The sequence below is a fragment of the Carlito syrichta genome, unplaced genomic scaffold (genome assembly GCF_000164805.1).
Source record: "Carlito syrichta isolate Samal-C Ts95f unplaced genomic scaffold, Tarsius_syrichta-2.0.1 Scaffold311198, whole genome shotgun sequence".
NCBI classification, from domain to species: domain Eukaryota; kingdom Metazoa; phylum Chordata; class Mammalia; order Primates; family Tarsiidae; genus Carlito; species Carlito syrichta.
Genome location: NW_007255294.1, coordinates 1,034,604 through 1,060,241, shown reverse-complemented (window position 1 = coordinate 1,060,241; position 25,638 = coordinate 1,034,604). Strand labels below are relative to the sequence as shown.

At 36.0% G+C, this 25,638-nt stretch overlaps 1 protein-coding gene across 1 annotated transcript in view; it reads right to left on the bottom strand.

Annotated features, from left to right (window-relative positions):
• ULK4 (unc-51 like kinase 4) overlaps positions 1-25,638 on the bottom strand; it is a 244,877-nt gene that overhangs the window by 109,056 nt on the left and 110,183 nt on the right. Inside the window, exons 19-20 of the mRNA XM_008068561.2 lie at positions 10,231-10,392; positions 1,294-1,476 (exon numbers count right to left, since the gene is read on the bottom strand). Coding sequence (XP_008066752.2) covers positions 1,294-1,476; positions 10,231-10,392 — 345 coding nt within the window. The remainder of the gene's footprint in view (positions 1-1,293; positions 1,477-10,230; positions 10,393-25,638) is intronic.

The window sequence follows — 25,638 nt, the reverse complement described above, 5'->3', positions numbered from 1 at the left end:
TTTGAAAATTTAATAGCAAAAATTAAACACACAGGTTTGTTGAAAAAATACTTTGAGGCACAAACTTCTTAGCAGAATCTAAATCAGAATAATAAAAGTAAAGAAAACAAGTGGTTTACTCTCCATTGAAACTTTCACAGATCAAGTTTATTATGTAAATCTGATAGTTATTCATAATAGCTGTTGAAATTTTAATTTTTATTATAAAAAGCAAAATTTAACGATGCGCTTAATGCAGAACCAAGGTAAACAGTGTATATAAGTGGCTCCATTCCACACTTCTGAGCAGAAAGGTGTATCCATCCTCCACAGGAAAACAACGGTGATTGGTTTAAAGAATGCTGCACACTATATTCCCCTCATGGAGACTGACAATAAGTCTAAAGAATGTCCACACTACATTTTAAATAACAGGTTCCCACATAGAGATTCACAATACCCACTAGCCTACTGAAAACTGGAAAAAGCTGGACAACTGAAAATATTTCTACCTTTGACTCACTGCTTTCCAAATGTATATACAACCAGCCCCACTTTTTTCACCTAACACCTCACCAAACACTAACATTCCCAGGAAGGGCTTCTCAAACCACAAAGTTCAAACGAATCACCTAGAGATCTCACTAAATGTAAATTCTGATTCAGCAGGTCTGCACTGAGAGTCCACATTTCCAACACATACCCAAGAGACGTCTATGTTGCTGGTCCAGGCATCTCTCTTTAGCAAGGGGCTAGAGAAAATACTTTGTAGAAGTTATACGTGATAGTTATACAGTTCTGCAATATGAATTTAAAACTTACAAACTCTACAACATAGAAAATTAAGAAATATTAAAGAACTAAGTTAAAAACAGAGAGGAAGCTCAAAGTTGATTTGGACTGGCAGAATATAAGACAAGGAAAGGAATAAAAATAGGTCAGACTAAGCAGAAAATATAAAGGGACCCCTCCCTAAGGAAGGCAAAGGACATGGGAAAAAGAGATGGGGGCTGGGGTTAATGCGGCATAAGAAATACCAGCATATAGGAAGGACTCATAAATTTTCTAAGTTTTCATTACTGAAATGGGATAGGCAGGCCAAAGCCACTTAATGGATTTCTATTTTAATCATGAAAAGACTCATATAACATCTTCAGATAAATGCTCTGTGTTACAGAGGTTAGGCAAAGTTCAAAAAAGTCACTTGGGAGGAAAAATAAATTCTACAGAGATGACATGACTTGTGGAACCACTAAAACTATAGACTAAATAACAATTTTTAAAGTAGAATAACAGATGAAATCTAAGTCAAACCTTTTCTTGGATTAGTCTTTGAAGATGAATCCCACAGGACAGCATGGCAGTGAATAAGGTCAACATGTACTGCTGAACTTTGCAGATGGCAGAGGCCAGGGAGTTTATTACCGTGTTCAGTCCCACTTTCTCAATGACATTCTGGAAGGCAGTAGGAGAATGGCGAGTGATTCTACACAAGGCCTACAAGACAAGAGCACAGATCGGTCAGGCAACTCCAAATGCTCAACCGTTCCAACAAAAGGTGTACATGCTTCTGTGTGAAGGAGCAGAAAGTGCTTACCTGGCTCTTTTATTACTTATTTTGACACAAGGAAGTTGGAAATTTTCAACAAACTTAAAAATAAAACATTAATTCAGCTGCCATAAAAACTAAGGTTGTTTTAAAAGAGACTATTATAAAAACCATTAAATTGATAAATTAATACATAAGTCTATATAGAAAAACTTCCCTTTAATTAATAAACCACATTATTAAACACCGTCTTTGTGCAGACAATGAACTAAGTGCTGAAGAAACAGTCATAAAAGTTAATATCTAACATTTATTGTTTACAATGTGAGAATATCTGAAGATTATTTCATTTCATTCTTCCAACAACATATAAGAAAGGTAGTGTTATTATCTTCATTTTATAGATGATAAAACTAAGGCACATATGGTATGCAATTAACTTGCCTAAAGGCATATAGCTAATAAGTGGCAGAGCAGGAATTTAAACCAGTGTAGTCAGAGCTGTTCCTAAATTACAATAAACCAATAGAACTTAACATGCATTAGAATACAAGTGGACTCAATTAATCATTATTGGAAAGGAAGAAAAAGTCAATAAAAGCTACATAAAGAAGATGATGCTGACCCAGTTTCTGAAGGGTGGGTGGGAAATAAGTGGAAAAGTGAGTAAGGAAAATTTGGGCTTGAGAAAACAGAACAAGTAATCACATGGAGGTATGAAGAGGCAAGTTGCCTGACGCAATTAGAGCATACACCAGTTGGAAGAAAAGAGACATACAGTAAGAGAGAAGAAAAGCTGATGCCCACCTAAAAAAGTTAGCTGGAGTCAGAGGTGATGGACAAATGAGAAACTCTCAATGTTGTGCCATAGGAAAGGGAAGCCCTTGGAAAGTTTTTAAGGAAAAGAAAGAGATAGTGATATTCCATATGCACATGGGAGACTCCAAAGAGATAAATAAACTTAAGCCAGGAATAGTTTTATAGAAACATTAATAAATTGTTATATAATCTCCTTCTCTCTGATTTACATTTTAAATAGATTTATAACCTTGATTAGTAACAAAAAGATCCAATACAAGACAAACTGTTAGAAATATGATATCAAAAGGAGAGAAGGAAGGGAGGGAGATATAAAAAAGATAAAAGGCTTAGAAAAATACACTCATTTTCTTGAAAGTATTAAGAAAAAATTAAATATTTTTCTCTCCAAGGATGACTTGCCTTTAAAAGTCATTCCCATTGAAAAAATAAGGAAAACAAGTACTATACTGATTGGTGTAAAATTTAATCCTCCCGTGAAATGAAATTGATCAAAGAAAATGTTTTTACTTAGTGATAAAGTTTGTTTCCAATCTTTATGAAAAGGTTAATGTGACTTTATGAAGCCAGAAGGAAAAAAGTAAATATAACTCATATCAATGGACATCTAGAAGGACCTTCTCCAAATGTTTCCTCTTGAATGGGACTGCGAGGCAGGAAGGAGAAAAGGAGCCAATGAAGAGTCTTCAACTTTTCGTGCTTGTGCCATTAAAATGTTTCAAATGAATGTATATTAGTTTTATAATTTTTTTTTTAAGTTACACTCCAGAGCCAATGACTATCTTAGACATTTTTAAAACTATATTGAAATAAACATTTACAGGAAAGTTTCCTTTAAAAATAGTGTATGTACGTACTAACTGCCATTTCTAAATCAAATGAGTAAATCAATGCACTGAAAAAATAGTATTTGCAAAATTTAGGGAAAAGTATATGTAGTTAAATAAACACAGCTATATACTTTGTACTTATCCCTAAAAAAAAAAAACAAAAACAAAAAAACCTTCTCTTGTAGAACTATCGTATGAAACACTTATAAAATTATGCCTAAATAATCATTGACTTCATTTCTAACATATACCAGGGATTGGTATTCATTTAGAGAGAGCAATATCAGAATAAACTTCCACCAAATAATTAAACTCTACTTTGAGAACCTTTCAAGTAACATTTCTGTTTTCCACTTTCTTCCAAGGAAATTGCTGATGGGTAAATTAGATATCATGATTCAGGAAGAATGAAAGAGGGGCTTTTCAAATCTATAATCCAAACTGCATAGATTTTGGTAGAAAAGTATCACTAACATCTGAAAACAGAAATATGAAAAATCAGTTCACTTAAAAAAATAAACTACGTCTCATTTAAAATTTGTGTATATTTTTTAAACTCATTTGTAATTAACCAAAGAAAATTGCTATTTGTAAACTCAAAATAGAATTACTTAATTATTTTCCTAGTCCATCTCATTAGCAATATAACCATTTTTAGAGAAGCTGGCACTGCAAAACAAACTTTCTACTGCCATAAAAATCCCTACCCAATTAGATGGGGAAAATTCTTAAAGATTAAAGATCTGCCCAGACTACTCTAAGTAGAATTTAAAGCCATGTGAGGGCAACTACAATCTTAACTCACTTCTGAATATCAACTTCAGTTGAGAGCTTCAGAACAACTGGGAAGATGCACGGAGACTTAAGGGTATATTAGTGCTTTTGGTTTCTGAATCAAAAAATCAAATCAAGTCTGATCTTCAGTGATTTGGTTCTAAAATATTTACTTATTAAAATAGATCATAAAGAACAGTTCCAGTTCAAACTCACTTTAAATTTTACATCAAAAGAACACTTAGTATCACCTCTAGAATTTGGATTTTATTATAGTCTGTTTAATAACAGCTTCCAAAAAACAGACTGACTCAAAATTGAGGGCTGCATATCTTTTAGAAACACAAATAGAATCACCAAGGAAGAAAATGTTTATGAAACTTTACTTTTTGGTATTTCAAATTAATTTTTGATGTCATATGAAATTACCCTGGGAGCTTTTGCAAACTATACACACTCTCATCTGACCCCTGAGAGATCTTAAGATCTATGAGAATAGGGGCAGGGGATGAACAGAGAAGAGCAAGTGCCAATGATGCTTGAAAAGTTCACATCAAGCCCCAGTAAGAACCACTACCCTGCACACTTCTTCAATTTTTAACACCTTTTCACGTCAGCACTTCAGTAATTTTGATTGCTATAGTTATCTCCCTCATAGGAGCATCTAACTCTATGGGTTTCTCTGGTTCCCACTACAGTTCCTACAGAGAGATTCCCTATAATCCCAATAATTATAAGAGCCACTTTTATCTATCTATTCTGTACATTGCCCAAGTCAAGTCCACTCCCTCCAACTACCAATACCTACCAATGCTGCCACTCCTAGGTAGGAATGACAAATTGGTCATCTTTTGCTCCAAACCATGTCAGTGTTTTCTAAAAGTGCTGAGGTCCAGGGCAGTGATTTGCAAAGTCACCTGGAAATGTGTTGAAATGCAGGTTACTAGGCCTCCTTCCTCCCCTGAAGATTTTGATTTAGTAGGTCTGGGTGAGGGCCCAAAAAACCGTATTTTTAACAAGTTCCCAGATAACTTAGGTGTTGCTGGTCTAGGAATCAAACTGGAATAGAGGAATTTAGGGGGTCAAGAGATCATTGGGGAAAATGAGTCAGAAAGTCAGTGACAGAGGAGGCAAATGCAGACAGTTACAAGTGCAACAGGAGCAGGTTGCTGCCTCAACACTGAGCAATGCTATCCTCCCCTCACTCATTCATTCACCTGGTCAGTAGGTGTCTCTGGAGCACCTACCAAGGGCTCAAGAGAGAAAAAATAAAAACAGGGCTTCTATCCTCCTGGAACTGACATGCTAATGGGAAAAACTATGCATAAATAAGTTAAATAAATACAGCTGTGTTCATTAGAGGGGAGGGAGACGAGCCAGGAATGTCCTCACTGAGGAGGTGACACTTAAGCTGTGACTTGCAATGAGGAATTGGCCATGTAAAAAGCCACTAAAGAATATCCAGTAACAGGGACAGCAAGTGGAAAGGTGCTAAGGCAGAAAAGTGCATGGAAATCCTAGAAACGTCTGAACATAAGTTGGTGACACACACTGAGTGAGGAAATGAGTGTTATGAAATGGCACAAGAGCACAAGAGAGGCAGTCAGGGGCCAGACAATCCAAGATGTAGAAGATCATGTTAAAAACTCTGATCATTATCACCAAATGGGTCTATTAACCAGGATATTCCTGAGAGGTAAATATAGAAAAAGACATTAAGAAGGAAGTTAGGTTCTGTAAGACATCCCAGGGAGAAAGTAACTGTCATTCCCTGCCAGGAATGTGTATGAAATATCTTCAGAATGCATATTTCTGTTTCTGTAAACTCAGTCTTTAATAAATCCTCATGTAAATCTGTTCATGGTGCAGGTACAGTTTTCTTTACATTATGTTAGAATAACTTTCTTTAGTATTCCCAAATAATGATTTCATGCTGTATCCTCTCCCCATTCTATCATTAATAGCAGAAACTCTGTGGTCTATTTCTCTTTGTCTTGCAATAAAAAATGGGGTTTAATGTTATTAACCTCTGCCATCTACTCACAGGTGGGACAGGAAGCTCCCTCTTAATCTCTGAAAGAACTAACAATAACTGACAATAAATAGACCTGGTATTAAACTGAGATAGAAGAACAAAATATAGTCTTGGATTTCAAGGAGTTTATAATCTATAAGGCGGTGGTTCATGACTGTAATCCCAGAACTTTGGGAGGTCCAGGTAGGTGAACTGCTTGAGCCCAGGAATGCAAGACCATCCCGGGAAACATAGCGAAACCTCATCTCTACAAAAAATAAAAAAAAAAATAGCCAGGTGTGGTGGCACAAGCCTGTAGTCCAGCTATTCGGGATGCTGAGGTAGAAGGATCACCTGAGCCCAGGAGGGCTGCTGTGAGCTATGATGGTCATGATCATGTCACTGAACTCCAGCCTGAGCAAGAGAATGAGACCCTGACTAAAAAAAGTAAATAAATAAACTTAACTAATTTACTAGGCAAAATATGCTAACTGCTTTAAACATTGAATAATAATATAAAACCAAGAGCACTTATTAATTCTCAACTTCTACTTAGTGCTTTGAATAAAGTATTATCAATCCTTTAAAAAAATGAAATACTATGAAAAGTTTAATCAGGTAAGTAAGAGGAGGAGATAATGATTTTATGCAGTCACTTTGTGTGGAGAATTGACTTGAAGGGGCATAATACTGGCCTATGGAACCATTTAGAAAGCTCCTCCAGTGGTCCAGGAAAGAGATGGTGATAGTCTGGACTGTGGGGGTAACCATACAGTTGCAGAGAGAGGTGGACAAATCTGACAGATGTTGATGAATTAGAATCACAGCAGAGGCTGACTAACTGGTTGTAACCAGTAAACTAGAAGGAGTTAAGAAAAGAAAAGGTACCAGTAGTCCTTACCAGCAGTCCCCAACCTTTTTGGTATCAGGGACCGGTTTGTAGAAGAGTGAGGTGGAGAGGTAGGGAGATCATCAGGCATTAGATTCTCAAGAGGAGCATGCAGCCTAAATCCCTCACATGCACAGTTCACAAGAGGGTGAATCTATGAGAATCTAATGCACTGCTGAATCTGACAGGAGGCGGAGCTCCACTCTGGCCGCTCACCTCCTGCTGTGTGGCCCAGGTCCTAACAGGACACAGACTGGTACGGGTCCATGGCCTGGGGGTTTGGGATCCTGGCCTTAACCCATCTTCCCCACCCTCCCTCTCAGGGTCACTATATCAGAGTCTGAGGAAGGGGGGAAACTGAGAGGAAAAAAGAGGATTGAGCCACAAAGTGACTAAGTAAGAAGAGTGGTAGCAGCAAGGGAGGTGGAGGGCAACACAGAGGAGGCAGCCAGAGTGAATGGGAGTTCGTTACACTAAGGGACAGATTAACTGATTGAACAAATTGTTGATATAATTGAATAATAAGAACCTAATTTTTTCTGAGAAAGGATTTATAAACATGAAAAGGGAGGAAACTAGGATGAATTCTGAAGTGCTAATTTAAAATTACTATCAACATAAATTCAGGGAGCTGTTTCCCCCAAATATGTAAAAGAACAGATGTTTTAAAAATACAAATGTATATATAGGAATACATATATTTTATCTAGCTTTGACTACTGAGAAGACCTAGAAACAATGACACTCCCAGGGAATAAACACAAAGAGCATCCAGACCTTCATTTCTAAATACAAAGAATTTCTTAGAGAAATGACTGATTCCAGGGCTGACATAAAAGTACAAAATGAGCCCAGAACATTGTATGATGTCAGAAGGTAAGGAAGTGCTTAAGCAATGATAGAAATAGTCCAAGGATACAGAAGCTAGCTTAAAGGGATCCCACTAGCCAAATCTGGGATGACTGGATCATCCAAACAATAAACAGTAGCAACAGTATCTATAGCATTACAATCCATTGAACAAAATAGATATCCATGATTCCAGACTGATATGCATACATACATATGGGAGAAGGAAAAATTCTTCCTCAAAATAAAATTCCAACTTATTCATAAAGCCCGATTTTGTGTATCTCATGACTGATACAAAAAGAATAGTGCTTACATTTTTAAAGGATTATTGAAAGCAAAATAAACCAAAAGACTATGCAATGGAGATTGTGTGTGACCTACAAAGTCCAAAATGTTTATTGTCCTGTCTTTTAGAGAAAACAATGTGCCAAGCCCTGATGTAACAGGAATGATACCAATGGATGATCATGACATAGCAGCCACCATAGAGGTATCTGGTGTAGTTAATGGAGGTTTAATAAAGACACACCAGACAAACCCAGGTTGTACCCAGATCTGTACTCTCTACAATTGTAAATGACATGAAACATACAAAGCCTAAAGGTCTGTGTCACACTGGAAGAGACTAAAGAATTATGAAAACAAAATACAACACATGCTCCTGAGTAGGATCTTGGCGCAGAAAGGAAAAATGGAAACACTCTTATGAAAACTGGCAAAATTTCAGTGAAAACTTAATGATTCATATGAATGCTAAGAACAAAATATAAGAAGCTCAAGATGAAAACAGTCAAGTTGATGAAGTCAGACGAAGAAAGGAAGGGCAAGATGAGAGACATTAGTGGGAACAATTAGAAAAACCTTATTAATAAAAGAACCATGCTGAGTATAAAGAAGAAAATGATAACATAAACTCAATTAAAGCAAGACAGATTTTTTTTAAAAGACAGATTTCTTTTTTAAAGGCCCAGGATTAAAATGAATGCCTTAAAATATGATCCAAAGATGTCTCCAGAAGGTCCACTTTTGGTATACTTTTGTAACTCTTTCTGAAATTATTAGTGCCATAATCATTTATGAGGTTTTGGTTTTTGTAATTTTGAAAACATGTGGCTACTGAAACAGGTATGTGTGGGGTGTGTGTGTGTGTGTGTGTGTGTGTGTGTGTGTGTGTGTGTGTGTGTGTGTGTGTGATAAGTGCTATATGTCCTTTCTTAATGATATTCAGGGAGCATGATTTTTATCCCTTGATCTTCAACTTTATATAGGTAACATAAGATTAGAACTGAAAAATATCCTTAAATATCCACAGATTAGCAACATCAGAGTAATTAATAACCTCAGCTTCAGTGGCATTCTTAGGACAGATAACAGGTTGGGCTGAGGAGGAAATGTGGTCCAGGAAAGAACAACAGTATGTGGTAATAATTCTTTAAAGAGATATGACTGTGAAGGGGAGATACACAGCCTGGAGACTTTTTGATGTGTCTATATGAGGCAAATTAAATACCTGAATGTTAACCAGAAGTATCTAATAGAAATGAGAAACTCAAGATTTAGGAAAGGGCAAAAATAACCACTAAGTGAGGTGTCCAAGAAGGAACCAGGAAGAAGATTTGAAGAACATGAAGAGGTTTGTCTCTGACAGGAGAAAGGACAGCTCATCAATTGTACAGGGGGGGAAGAAATGAGAGAAGACAGGTGATCATGTAAAAAGGTCTACTTATATGGCAGAAGGGAGTTGGGATAGTTCCTGTCAGATGTTCATTTTTCTCTGGGCAGTAGGGGCAAAGTCATTTAGTGAGGATGTAGATGAAAATGAAGGACTGGAGGTTTAAGGAAAGAGAAATTATGAACTTCCATAGAAAGGAATGTGAGAGTGAGCTCACTTGAAAAGAGCAGTGAGGGGGCCACAGAATGTTGAGAGCCCAAATGAGACTGGTACCTCAAAGGAGTATTTAAATGAATAGGAGAAAGGGTTGTATTTGTTCAGCGGACTATAAAATTGACACAAGCATGTTAACACATCTTCATACATAATTATCCTTTTACCAAGTCATTACAGCCATGTGAGCAAAATAGCAGGCAACCAATCAAAATACAAAAACTAAAAAATCACAGAGGCTTGAACATTAAATGAATTCATCTGAACCACATGATAAACCCACTTAACACAAAATCTGAATGAGGGTGCTGACAGAAAGTCAAGGAATGCTAAAAATATAACAAACCAAATTCCGTACCCTGTCTACTGCACAGTTTTCACCTCCAAACAGTTTTTAAAACCATAATATCATAGTCCTAACAAGGTCCTATTGGAATTCCTTCACAGTCCCAAGATTTTCCAGCTCCAGTTTTTAAAATTCTGCTTTAAGAGAAAATCAAGTTATGGCTCTCACCAACTAATACACTGAGATTTCAGTTTCCTATCTATCCAATGAAATTTATTCTTCTTCTGGTACATTTCTTCAAACTTGGTGTTTAAATACACCCAGATATATCCCCCCAAAATGCTTCATCTTACCGATATTGCTGTTATCCTAAGAGAATCAACAGTGGAATGTCTGAATAGGTACCATAAAACAGGTCCGATTTCTCCTGTAATAAAGCCCTGGGCATGAGCAGAAAAGGTAGTACAGACATTTTCAATAATCTTTGCTGCCATGTGATTCACAACACGTTCTTCCTAGAGAGAGAGAACACAGAACAAGGATACTTAAAAAGAGTGGTGTTTAGTGTGAAAAATGTATACACGTTATTTCTCCATAATCATTGCAAATAACGTTATGACACTAAGACTGTAACATCTACCCCTAGATATGCTAGGTATCTTGGGAGGTGGGGTAACTCTTTTAGATTATTATGAAACTATTATTACAAGTAATTATTTGTTTACTCACTAGCAAGCCAGTATAACATAATTCTCCACATATTTTAATAAAAGTAAAGATGGGATAATCTAAAAAATAAACAATATACATGTAATATAAAACCTGGAAGATAATTTTAAAATCATAAGGAGCAGGCAAAATAATCCTCAGAAATTACCCAGGCCTAGGAATACCTTGCATACCAATCAACCAGAGCAGAAAGCGATCACCTAAATAGGAAACATCAAGGAGGGTCTAAGAAAGACACTGCCTCAGTGATGTGACTAAATTAATCCTAGACTAAAATCTATTATGGATGCTTAAAAGTGCTTAAAAGTTAACTTCAAATGGATCCAACTATTTTAAGGTAATATAAATGAGTCTAAGAGAAAGCATAAAAGAACTTAAATAAAAACAAAAAACTTCAGAAAACCCAGCAATATAAAATTCATTGTCTGACATCTAATTAAATATAAAGCGTTCAAAGAAGCATAAAAATAGGATTTTAAGAAAAAAAATTCAAGCAACAGAAATGATGATAGACTTAGTAGAAAGATATTAAATGGCTATTGTAAATATAGTCCATATACTCAAGAAGGAAGAGGAAAGCATAGCATGATAAAGAGAGGAATAGGAGGAGGAGGAAGAAGAAAGGAAGAAGAAGAAAGGAAGAAGGAGGAAGGAGGAAGGAAGAAGGAGAAGAAGAAGAAGAAGAAGAAGAAGAAGAAGAAGAAGAAATAGAAGAAGAAATAGAAGAAGAAGAATCAGGCCGGGCGTAGCTCACACATGTAATCCTAACACTTTGGGAGGCCAAGGCAGAAGGATTGCTCAAGTCCAGGAGGGAGTTCAAGACCAGCCTTGGCAAAATAGCACAACCTAGTCTCTACAAAAAAATTGACAAATTAGTCAGGCATGCTGGCATGTGGCTGTAGTCCCAGCTACTAGGAAGCCTGTGGTAGAAGGAGTCCCCAAGCCCAAGAGGTTGAGACTGTGGTAAACTCTGATTCTGCCACTGTACTCCTGCCTTGCCAACAAAGTGAAACACAGACTAAAAAAAAAGACCCAAAAGTCTAGGGATAAATAATGCAATGTCATAGATAAAAAGTACACTGGACAGGGTTACCAGATTAGACAATATAAATTAAATGATAGTAAACTTGAAGATATAGTAGTTAGCAATAAAAAGCTATCCAAAATAAATACAAAGAAGACTGGAAATAAATAAATAAATAAATAAATTCACAGTATCTGTTAACTGTACAATATTTTCAAAAGACCTAATATATGTGTAATTTAAATACTAAAGAGGGGGGCTGGAAAAAATGTTTGACATATTAGTTGAAAATTTTACAAATTCATGAAACTAATAACTCCAGATCTAAGAAGTTCAATGAACCCTAAGCAGAAGAAACAAATAAAAATCACACCAAAGTACATAATAATCAGACTGCTAAAAAAACAATAATAAAGAAAGGCATATTCCATACAGAGGAACAAAGGTAAGAATGACAGGGAATTCTCATCAGAAACAATACAAATTGAAAGACAGTGGAGCAATATTTTTAAATTACCAAAAGAAAAAAAGGTAACTGTCAATCCACAAATCTACATCCAACAATTACATCTTTCAAAAACAAAGATAAAATGAACACTTTTCTGACATACAAAAGCTGAGAAATGTATTACCAGCAGAACTACACTACAAAAATAGTCAAGGAAATTGTTCAGGCAGAAAGAAAAATGACACTGAGGAGAAAACTAAATCTATACAAATAAATAAAGAATAATAAAAATGGTAACTAGGTGAATAAATACTATTTTTCTTAATTTTTAAACCTCTTTGAAACATACCTATTTAAGGCAAAAATAACAACAATGTATTTGAGATTTATAGCAAATATAGACATAAACTGACACAATAGTAGAAAGGTTAGAAGGGGAATGCTAGATTATTCTGGTGTAAGGTTCTTATATATGGTTCTTATGAATTTGTATAACTTGATATACTTTATGTAAATAAAATTCTAATATTATATAAGGTTCATATATATTATATATGAATTTGTATATCATTACTTGAAGGTCAACTATGATATATTAGAGATATATACTGTTTAAAAATGTATAACAATAAGCCAGTAAAGGAGACAAAAAGTCAGTAGACACAGAAAACTTAAATAACACTATGAACCAACTTTGGCATTTTATAGAATACTCCACTCAATAAAAGTAGAACATACATTCTTTTCAAGAACACATGAAACAATAGCAAGTTAGATCATGTTATAGGCTATAGAAAAACATCTCAGCAAACTCAAATTGCTCACACATTAACTTGAGATGAATCACAATCTTAAATGTAAAATTTAAAACCATGAAACTTCTATAAAAAATCATAAAGAATATCTTGAGGTAGGCAAAGCATCCTTAGCCAGGACAAAAGGCACTAAGCATAAAAGAACAATTAAAGCAAACCTCATCGCCAAAAACAAGAGATACAGAGAACCCCCACAAGACGTCAAACAAGAAGACTAACCCCTAGACACATAGTAATTCACCTACACAAAGTAGGCACAAAAGAAAAAACTCTAAAGACAGTAAGAGAAAAAGGTCAGACTACCTAGCAGGGAAAACCAATCAGAATAGCAGCAGACCTATCGGCAGAAACACTACAAGCTAGACAGGAGTCCAATATTCAAAGTCCTCAAAGATAAACTATTTAAACCAAGAATTCTCAGCCTAGCCAAGCTCAGCTTCATCAATGATGGAGAATTAAAATCCTTTCCAGACATCCAATCCCTAAGAGATTATGCAGCTTCCAGACCAGCTCTACAGGAGATGCTTAAAAAGGTATTAAGCACAGAAAAAAGAAAAAAAAAGAATGACCACAGACTTCCCAAAAGAACAGAAGAACACAGAATCAACAGAGAATATACCACAACAGCAAACTTGAAAACACACACATACATCAACCGCAAAGCTAAAAGAAAACAAAGAAAAAACTTTATAAGAAAGTAAACCTGACCAAAATTTTAAATTTCTGCTCATAATAATACCATTAAGCCTCATAGTGTGTCAGACCAGGTAAAATTATTTACAGTTCACATACATTACCAAAAACATCATGACCCCCATGGCCTACCTTCACTATTTACCCAATCTTGCCAAGAGCAATTTTTTTTTTGTTGTTTCCCTGCATGAAAAAAGTCCTTAAATGGAAATGTTTTGCTGATGTGGAAAAAGTGAAACAAAAAATGGCAGAAGCACTAAAAGACATCAAAATTGACAAGTTCAAATACAATGAACAGTGGAAAAACCATCCTGATAGACATATTACATCAAAGGAGAGTGCTCTGAAGGTGACTGAAGTTTAAACATTAAGAATAAATTACACAATTTTTAATAAATAAATTCTGGGTTTTTTGGGGGGCCCTTCATATATCCCTGGGCATTTTAATCTCTACCTTAGCTTCAACATCTGTAAAATGAAGATAATAAAAACACAAGACAGTTGACAATTAAATGAAATAATACATATGAACCCACAATCCAGAGCATGAAAAATAGTAAATTCTCAATAAATGATCGCTTTTCTTCCTATTATTAACATAGTATGAATTATAAGATGGCTAGACATAAGAGAGAAGATAGACAAGTGGGATCTCATTAAACTGACAAGTTTCTGCAAAGCCAAAGAAACCATCAAGAGAGCAGGGAGACAGCCTACAGACTGGGAAAAAGTATTTGCCAACTCCAGGTCTGAAAAAGGCTTAACATCTTGGATCTACAAGGAATTCAAACATGCTGAAAAGAAAAAAACAAACAACCCCATTATAAAATGGGCAAAAGATATGAACAGACACTTCTCAAAGGAAGACATCCGAGCAGCCAACAGACACATGAAAAAATGTTCAACCTCACTAATCATCACGGAGATGCAAATCAAAACCACACTGAGATACCACCTAACTCCAGTCAGAATGGCAATGGTATACCTAACCCTTAACTGTACCCCACAATATCATAATAAAAAATATTGATTAAAAAAAAAAGATGGCTAGAAAAGAAATTTTAAACAGACTTTAATTTCTCAAACTTTGACACATTTCCTATTTCTTAGAATGAATATCTCAGAGAACTCTTTCTTCTCTTTCCTGTTTCCTTCCATGTGGTCAAAATAAATTAACATAAGACTTCTAACCACTCTCTGTTCCTTTATTTACTCTACTTAGGGGAAAATAAAATGTGCCACCCAATTGGCAAATTTGAAAAAATAAACTGGACAAGCCTAAGTGTTCAGCTCAACTCTCCCTTTTGTCCTTGGGGACAGGCCCACCCGAGGGTGAGTCTGGGTTTCATATCCCCCACTCTTAAGTCTCACCTGGACAGGTGCCCTGCAAGGAGAGTGCTGCTATACCTGGGGACTGCTAAGTCTCCCTCATGTGGAGTTCAATACAGGAAAGTCTATTTGCTCACAGATAAAGCCATGTCCTCCACCCTAGTTTTCATCACATACAGATATGATATTTTGTTCCATATGCTTTGCTCTTTATCTTATGTCCCATGAAGTTTTAATACCTTTCCCCTGAATGTAGAGGGAAAATGCACTATTTGCAGAGGTTCTCTCAAATAAATACCTTCACATGTGCTTTATATCACAATAGTCAGTCAATTCCTAAGTACTAAAAACCACAACTATTTTAGCACCTAGGTTACAAAGAAGCCATGTGTCATCCCACTGCTCTATAAACTCAGTGAGATTTCCAGCTGATTCAGCTTGCTACTACCTGAAATGAGTGACCTTCATATCTCTGGAATTCCCTGTAGAACACTATACAAAGCAGTAACACTGGTGGTATTTTCTGCTTAATTATTTGGAAAGGACAACTAGACAAATGTCTATGATTTAAATCAAAGACCTATTTCACTATATCATGCAAATAAAAGCTATAATTATTAGAAAAGTAGCTAGGCTTACTAAAGAAGAGCTGTACTATGTTTAAATGATGTTAAATAAATCAACTATACTGTAGAAAGAAAAAAAAAAAATGTTTGGGCCAGGAGTGGAGGCTCAAGCCTATATGATCCCAGCACTTTGGGAGGCCAAGGTGAGAGGATTGCCTGAGCCCACTGGTTCAAGACCAGCCTGGGCAACTTGGCGAGATCTCATCTCTACAATAAATCAAAAAATTAGCCGGGCATGGTAGCATGCACATGTAGTTCCGGCTACTTGGAAGGCTAAGGTGGAAGGATCGCCTAAACACAGCAGTCGACGCTGGGGTGGCCGTGAGCGTGCCACTGCGCTCCAGCCTGGGTGACAGAGTGAGACTCCAACTCAAAAAAAAAAAATGGCTGCCAATATAATTTTAGTCTACATGCCTACTTTTCCAATAAAGAGCACCAAAATTAACATCTAAAATATTGACATGAATTATTTTTACATTTGTAGAATGTTCTCTCCTCTAAAGGCTTCAAGGTACCTAGAGATTATTTCACAAAGTTTACTGAACCAAGAACAGAGGATTTTCATTTTTTGCAATTAGTGAGCAAGATACCTGGACAACCCTGTCCCTCTGAAAGCAACTAAAAATACTAGATATAGAATAAGAAAATAAACAAACCTTAAAAGCATCCATAAACTGGCACCAAATTCTTAGGCCAGCAACTATGAAGACAAAAACCCTAGGAGGTGCCCAGAACAACTAAGCTGATATTTGTCCCTGAAGTATCTGTCCAACAAGGTGAGCAAGAAAAATGAGAGGTTCCACATAAGTAGGGAGTCAGATGAAGAATCCCCTACCCAGGCCCAGTTAAAGGTAGTAGCTCCCAGTGGTTACAACTAAGCGTAAAAGATGTAAATAAGTAACTCTTTCATCTCCCTGACTGGCCACCTATCTGATTTATGTACTGAGGGTGCAGGTTTGGAGCTGGGGGTTGCAGGTTGTGGGAGGGAAAGCCCACAGGAAGCTAAGAGCACTGGATGTGCAGAGTATTTCCTTCAAAGAAGCTACAGCCACTCTGGCAGCTGACTTCGTTGCAACAACAAATGCAGACAGAAGACTGTGTAGCAGTATATTTAATTGCTAATAGAAAAAAATTGTCAACTGACAGTTTTATTCACAGAATAAGGTATGTTCGGAAAACAAGAGCAACAGAATAACTACAAAAATAAAAGAAATTTTAAAAAAGAAAACAAAAAAAGATACGAAAAACAAATAGCACAAAATAAGATGACAGCCATAAATACAATTATGCCCAAAATTAAATAGACCAAATACTATAGTTAAGAGAAAATGTGTATGAAACAGAATTTTTAATGATAAACAATATGAAGAGACATGTAAAACATAAAGTTATAGAGATACTAAAAAAGAAATAATGGAAAAAGATATATAAGTCATATATACCTAACTCAAAGAAAGCTGGTTAGCTACACTATTATCAGACCAAATAGGTTGTGGCAAAAGGTATTACTGGAGATTTTTAGGTCATAAAATGATAAAAATTACAATAAACCAAAGGAAAAAAATACAAATTTTTATACATCGAATAACTAACAGTCAAAACACATAAAAGCAAACTGTAACATAACTGCAATCCTACCAAAGAGGTAAATTTAGATACATATTGCAGTATCTGGTAAAACAGACAAAAAACAACCAATATACACATAGAAGATTTACATCTATCTGTCTAGAAAATCAACAAACTTGACCAAATGGGCAGAAAAAAACAAATCACGCAACAATGACAGAATTCACTTTTCCCCCTAAGTATACAAATACTGAGACATGAGAAAAATCTCAACAAATCCCAAAGAACTAAAATCATACATACACATCCTTCTTTCTAACCATAATATCATTAAGCTAAAGAAAATATAAAAAGATAACTTTTTAAAACCGGAAGAAGTACTGAATGAGAAAGAAACAGAAGAGCTAAAGATTTTGGCAGGGCAAGTTGGCTCATGCCTGTAATCCCAGGACATTGGGAGGCCAAGGCAGAAGAATTGCTTGAGCTCGGGAGTATAAGAACAGCCTGGGTAATACAGTGAAACCTCATCTCTAATATTCTTTTTTTAAAAAAAAATTTTTTAAAGAAGAGCTACAGATTCTGCTAAGCATACAAAGCATGTAACAGGTAAAACAGTCAAAGGAATATGAAAATTCACACAAAAATCCAACCAATATAAATCCTTGAAAGATATTACTACTAATATTTCAAGTCAGACCCAGTACAGTCAAATTCTGGAGCCTCACCTGTGAGCATTCCTGCCAGGAGGACAGATGGCACAAGCCTCACCCTTGCGTGAAAATGCCATTCTGTGTGCTTCTTTTTTTGTTGTTTTTTTTTAAATCAATATTTTTATTATGATATTGTGGGGTACAGTTAAGGGTTAGGTATACAAATATGCTTCATTCAGGCCCCATTGTTGAAAACAGGTATCTCCCCGTCCCCAGATAGATGTTTACTACCATTAGTCCCTTAACCGTCAACTCTTTGGAAGCTGGTCTACCCCACTCCATGCTAGCTGACAATCATTTCCCTCATAGCATTCACAAAGTTTCACTTCCACACACATTGGGTAATTCCACCCCTGGGAAGACATTTTACATCCTACTAATAATGCATTCAGAAAGTTATGAATCTTTGAATTATTAGATTCATGGGATAATCAAAAAAATAAAACCGTACCATTCCTATTTCACATACATCTTGCCTACCTTCATTTCATAAAAGGCAAGGGAAACTGTGAGTATCCACAAAGAACCTGATATTAATGTAATGGCTCATATATTTCTCCATTTGGAAGACTAAATTTAATTGCAACAATTTTTTTTAAAAACAGAAAATAAAATGCACATTTTAGCTCTTACCAAAGTCCAGGAATTTCATCTCATTTCTCTTTTTGTACTAGGTAGTGTCTAAAACATTTCAAAGATAATACAAGTAGTGGCTAACACATCTAGTACTTATTTTTAATTCAATCCCAGTCTTTACTAATTAAATACTTTAATCATTTGCCACTGGTTTTCCAAAAAGAACAAATGAAAATTAAATTTCCTCTTAAAAGAATTGTTACATCAAAATTATCTAATAAACTATTGTTCACAAGTGAATCATAAAATCAACAGTTTATTTTCTGAACCTCACATTTTAAAATCAACATATACCAGGTGTCAGCTCAGCAACCGTAATAGCACAAACTATATGCAAGCTAAAAAAAAAAAATGCAGCCTGGACATGGTGGCTCACACCTGTAATCCTAGCATCCCAGCACTTTGGGAGGCCAAGAGAGGAGAACTGCTTGAGCCCAAGAGTTCAAGACCAGCCTGAGCAACATACTGAAAGCTCATCACTACAAAAAAATCCAAAAAATATGCAGGCGTGATGGCACGGGCCAATAGTCCCAGCTACTCAGGAGGCTGAGATGACAGAATCATCTAAGCCCAGGAGGTCGAGGCTGTAGTGATTTGCAGTGGTGCCACTGTACTCCAGTCTGGGTGACAGAGTAAGATCCTGACTCAAAAAAAAAAAAAAAAAATTTATATGGAAACATAAGTGACCACAAATCACAAAACAATCCTCAGCAAAAAAAAAAAAGCAGAGCAGAAGGCATCACACTCCCAGACTTTAAACCCTATTAGAAAGTTACAATAATAAAAACAGCCTGGTATTGGTACAAGAACAGGCATATAGACCAATGGAACAGGATAGAGATTCCAGAAGCAAAACCTCAATTTCTCAACCAATTCATCTTCAACAAAGCCTCCATCACGAACAACTGGGTAGAGGAGAACCTATTCAGTAAATGGAACTGGGAAAACTGGCTGACCACATGCAGAAGATTAAAATAAGATCCCTACCTGTCACCATACACAAAGATCACCTCTAAATGGATCAAAGACCTAAATGTAAAACCTCAAACTATAAGAACCTTAGAAAACGGAAGAGACACCCTTATAGAAATAGGAACTGGCAACCAATTCCTGATCAAAAAAACCACAAGTGCTCATGCCATAAGAGATAAGATAGACAAGTAGGATCTCATCAAACTGACAAGCATCTGCAAAGCCAAAGAAACCATCAAGAGAGCGGGGAGAGAACTCACAGACTGGGAAAAATATATTTGCCAACTGTATGTTTGACAAAGGCCTAACATCTAGGATCTACAAGGAACTCAAATGTGCCGAAAAGAAAAAAACAAATAGCCCCATTAAAAAGTGGGCAAAAGAGGCCGGGCTCGGTGTCTCAGCCTGTAATCCCAGAGCTTTGGGAGGCTGAGGTAAGTGGATTGCCTGAGCCTGTGGCTTCGAGACCCACCCGGGCAACTTGGCAAGACCTCATCTCTACAATAAATCAAAAAAAAATTAGCCAGGCATGGTAGCGCATGCCTGTAGTTCCAGTTACTTGGAAGGCTGAGGCGGAAGGATCGCCGGAGCCTAGCAGATCAAGGCTGTGGTGGCCAGGAGTGTGCCACTGCACTCCAGTCTGGGAGACAGAGTGAGATTCCAACTCAAAAAAAAAAAAGTGGGCAAAAGATTGAATAGAAAGTTCTCAAAAGACGACATATGAGCAGCCAACAGATACATGAAAAATGCTGAGTCCCACTAGTCATCAAAGAAATGCAAATTAAAACTACACTGAGATACCACCTAACTTCAGTCAGGATGGCTATCATCAATAACTCAAAAAACAACAGATGCTGGCAAGAATGCAGCAAAAAAGGAACACTTCTATACTGTTGGTAGGAGTATAAACTAGTACAGCCTCTGTGGAAAATAGTGTGGCGATTCTTAAAAGATCTAAAAATAGACCTTCCATATGACCCTGCAATCCCCCTACTGGGAATATACCCAGAAGAACTCAAATCACTCTATAAAAAAGATACATACACATATATGTTTATTGCAGCACTGCTCACAGTAGCAAAAGCATGGAACCAACTGTGCTGCCCATCAAAAGAGGACTGGATTAAAAATATGTGGTACATATACACGATCGAATATTACACAGTCAAAAAGAACAAAATCATGAACGTCACAGCAACCTGGATGGACTTAGAGTCTATAATATTGAGTGATCTTTCACAGAAACAAAGAACTGAGTATCACATGTTCTCACTCACAAGTGGACCTTGAACAATTATTGTAATACTATAAGAAAAGGCTTGGCAGTAGTGGGAAACTGCTGGGAGGGGAGTGGAGAAGTGGGATTGACAGTAATGGGAATCTGCCTGGGGAAGTGGGGGGGGCACACCTCATCAACAAGGGTACCTGCATAATGAACATTTGTATACTTAACCCTGAATTGGACCCCACATCTTTAAAATATAAATAAATAAATAATAAATATGGGGGGGAAAGTGGTTGATTAGATATAAATGTATAAGTTAATTTTCTCCTCTATATATGTAGAAATTCCCTAGGAGCTATTTCCAGCTTCTATGTGCTTTGTAGAGTAAGCTGTTACTTGCCCCAAAAAAGTAAATACCTCAAAAAAAAAAAAAGACAACTTTCTCAGTCTCCCAATTGCACACACATATGGAACATATTTCATTTAAAACCAATGCCAAATATTCCCAAGATTAACGCAGTATTGGTACTAAGAAGAAAATTTGTCTTTGCTATTGTTGACAAACTTGACGGGCAAAACAACAAAAGGGAAAGTCATCAAATTCAGAGGCAGCTCAGTCAGAAGCACATGGAGAATATGGAGTGCACTTTTTTAAAATAGAAAATACCACAAGTGGCACCCCCAGAGTTTGGTCAATATGAAACCTCTAAAGAATGGCTCATCTGACTAAAATTCACATCTCTGAGTTCCAACTCAAGGTCTCTGACATGCCAGCACTAGTGCTGAAACGATGATTCAGTATCATCATGGATACCTTTTTTCTATACTGCCACACTCCTTTCTGAACAGTTTTACCAGTTCCTCCTTTGTGTGTGTGTGTGTTCCACCAGTCTCTCCCTCTATGTACTTCCTCTCTTTCCATCTGAGCATTTACGTCTGTAACAAGGACAAAAACATCTGACTAACATGTCCCTCATCATTGTTAAAGTTATGTAAATCATGTTCATAAAGCAGATTGGCCTGCTTGGAAAATAATGTCATAATTTCTTAGGTAACTCTAAAAAGAGAAAACCTACTGGACATTATTTTAACACACTCATTACAGTCTCAATAAAAGATTATGGTTTCCTCTTCTAAAGTGTAACCCACAAAATGACACAGGATAAGATAAGGTCTGTGGCCAAATAACTCTGAAAATGTTGCATACAATTTCCCCTTGAGTAGATTCATAATTCAAGTTCTGAAAAGTAATAGAAACAAACAAAACAAACAAAAATTAGATTATATTTGTATCTAATTTGTTTAACCCAATATATTTTAATTTATTTGACTAGAAAAACTCTTCATTCATATAACATAAATATCCCATGGCAAATCTAGTTTTCTATGAACAATGAACAAAAATGTATCAATTTAAGCTACAATTGCCTTCTAAGAAGAGGTCTACATAGCAATAAAATGAAGAAGTAAAATTTCCATACTGCTTTTTTCCCAATGCAGAGATTAGAAGAAAAAGAAAAGAGGGCAACAACAAGAATCAATAGTTCAGGTTCAACAAGGCACATTCCTAAGTTTTGAATGTGAGGGGGGAAAAAAGGAAGTTAAGCAAAACAACATCTAAATAGTTGTAAAACAAGAGAAATAACCCATAGTGAATGTAATGATGCCATAGAACTATACACATCATGGTGTAAATGGTCGATTTTATATCTACCTTTCTATCTATCCATCCATTCATCACAATTTTTTTTAAAGACAGAGAGAGAAAGAATGGACCACATTCTTAACTATATATGGCAATGCAACTTTGTTATTTCAACAAAGGGGAAAGGGGCAATAAAATCCCACCCATCTGAAAAGGTTTAAACAATCTCATAAACAATTCTAGGTGAAAAAAATTTAAAACTAGATTAGGGACTATCTATAAAAATGACAGTAATGGAAACATTACATGTCAAAACTAATAGGCTATAGCTAACACTAGATTCAAATGAAAGTTCATAGCCTTAAATGAGTTAATAATGACACAAAAAAAGAAAGCAAATGAAATTATAAAACAATGACAAAAAGCTGGGGTATAGAACTAGGGATTTTTTTTAATTTTCCTTTCCCATGAAGACAGTGCAGTGTCTTTCCTATACCCAGCGATATATAATATTTAAATATATGTTTCATAAATATTAACTGTAAAGAATTGGACCTTCAGTAGAGAGTGTTAAGCATTAGGTAGGTAAGCACAAAAGTAATTGTGGTTTCTGCATTGTTGAAATTTGCTGTTTGATATTAGAAGACATTTTTAAATAAATGACTATGTTATACATCATTTTTATGTGCATTTCTCACTTTTTTTTTTGAGTTGGAGTCTCACTCTATCGCCCAGACTGGAGTACAGTGGCACGCTCATGGCCACCCTAGCATCAACCTGCTGGGCTCCAGCGATCCTTCCACCTCAGTCTGCCAAGTAGCCGGAACTACAGGTGTGCACTACTACACCCAGCTAATTTCTGATTTATTGTAGAGACGAGGTCTCACCATGTTGCCCAGGCTGGTTTCAAACCAGCGGGCTCAGGCAATCCACTCGCCTCAGCATCCCAAAGTGCTGGGATTACAGGCTGAGCCACCAAGCCCGGCCTATTTTTTTTTTTTTTTGCTAATGATTTATTACTGGCTGTTTATTTTATAGTTATTCTAGGTTATGGAAATGATGTTAGACAAAAAGTGAATTCAAGTGATTTTCTTATTTGAGCTCAAAATGGGTCATAAAGCAGCAGAGACAACTTGCATCAACAGCAACGCATTTGGCCCAGGAACTGCTAACGAATATACAGTGCAATAGTGATTCAAGTAGTTTTGCAAAGGAGACAAGAGCCTTGAAGATAATAAGCCGCCGGCCATCAGAAGTTGACAACGACAAATTAAGGTAATCATCAAAGTTGACCATCTTACAACTATGTGAGAAGCTGCCAAAGCATCAACTCCGACCATTCTACAGTTGTTGGACATTTGAAGCAAATGAGAAGGGTAAAAAATCTTGATAAGTGGGTACCTCATGAGCTGACCAAAATTTTTTTTAAAACATCATTCTGAAGTGTCGTTTTCTCTTACTCTATGCAACAACTAACAATTTCTTGATCGGATTATGACGTGCGACAAAAAGTGAACTGTATATGACAAATGGCAGCAACCAGCTCAGTGGCTGGATGGAGAAGCAGCTCCAAAGCATTTCCCGAAGTCAAAACTGCAGCAAAAAAAGGTCATGGTTACTGTTTGGTGGTCTGCGGGCGGTCTGATCCACTTTCTGAAGCCTGGCTAAACCATTACATCTGAGAAATATGCTCAGCAAATCGATGCAACACCTGCAGCCAACATTGGTAAACAGAAAGGGCCCAATTCTTCACAACTACACCTGATTGCACATCACACAGCCAATGCTTCAAAAGTTGAACTAATTGGACTATAAAGTTTTGCCTTATCTGCCATATTCACCTGACCTCTTGCCAAGCGACTCCCACTTCTTCAAGCATCTCAATAACTTTTTGCAGGGAAAACACTTCCACAACTAGCAAGATGCAGAAAATGCTTTCCAAGAGTTCATCAAATCCTGAAGAACAGATTTTTATGCTACAGGAATAAACAGACACATTTCTCGTTGGCAAAAATATGTTGATTGCAATGGTTCCTAGTTTGATTAAATAAGATGTGTTTGAGCCTAGTTATAATGATTTAAAATTCATGGTCTTAAACCGCAATCATTTTTCCACCAACCTAATAATAAATGCATTCATTGAATATGATCAAGAAATAAAAGAAACATCAATTGGTTGTCATCTTACTCCAGTTTCTTTAAATCAAATGTGTCATTCTCTTACTGTTAACTCTTTTCATTGAGCCTGTCTTCCATTTTATACAAATATCAAGTAATTCTCCTCAAATTTTCTAGATGTATTCTCAATCAACATCCCAATAGGTAAACCAAAAAGCTGATTCTAGAACTTATATGCAAATGAAAAGGAGTAAAAATGGTTAAGAAATTCTTTTAAAAAAATTATATTGACAGGGCAAAATTTCCCATATATGGACAATATATATTAAAAATAAAGACTATTAATACAGATAGTGTGGCACCAAGATAAATCACAGAAGCAAACAGAGCCCAGGTAGAAACATGTCCACTCGTGTGACACAGCAAAGCAGAAGAGAGCAGACTTTCACTCAATGATGTGGTAACTAATTATCTGTAATGTTTTCTTTCCTCTTTTAATGTTTGAACATTCTAAAACACTAGGTCGTGAAGAGTACAAAAATAGATGTAAAACTTGATAAGCAATTTTCAAAAGAGGAAACCAGGAAAAACAGATATATAATAGAAAACAGGGAAATTGTAATCAAGGAAATACATATTAAAACTAAAAAAGCACTTAATGTCCATTAGATTAATAAAAATTTAGAGTCTGACTATGTCAAATGTTCAAGAAGACGTGGGTTAATGGGTAATCCCATACCCTACTGGCAGTAGTATAAACTAATACACACATGTTGTATAAGTATCTCTCTATATACATATATACAAATAGAGAGAGAGATACACATGGGGGACATATTCCAACAACATACTATATACAGTGATGCAAGTGAGCTATAGTTTACACAATCAGTATGTATCAACCTTAAATTAGCTTTAAAAGCAAAAGAATGAAGTCTGAATAGTGCAATTCCATTTCATTTAGAGTTAGCATTAAAAACCTATTAATATATTCAAAGATGGAAACAGTATAAATAAAAGCTTGGGAATGTTTATCACAAAGTCAGAATAGTGGTTATTCCTTGAAAGAATAGACAGCATGACTCCAAGATGGAAAAAGAAGAATTCTCTAGGTTCTAGTCTACAAATTCTTTTTTTAAAGAGACCGAATATATGAGCATGTGTTTTCTTTTTTTTTATATTTTTTTTAATTAGAGTGTCACTGTAACACCCAGGCTGGAGT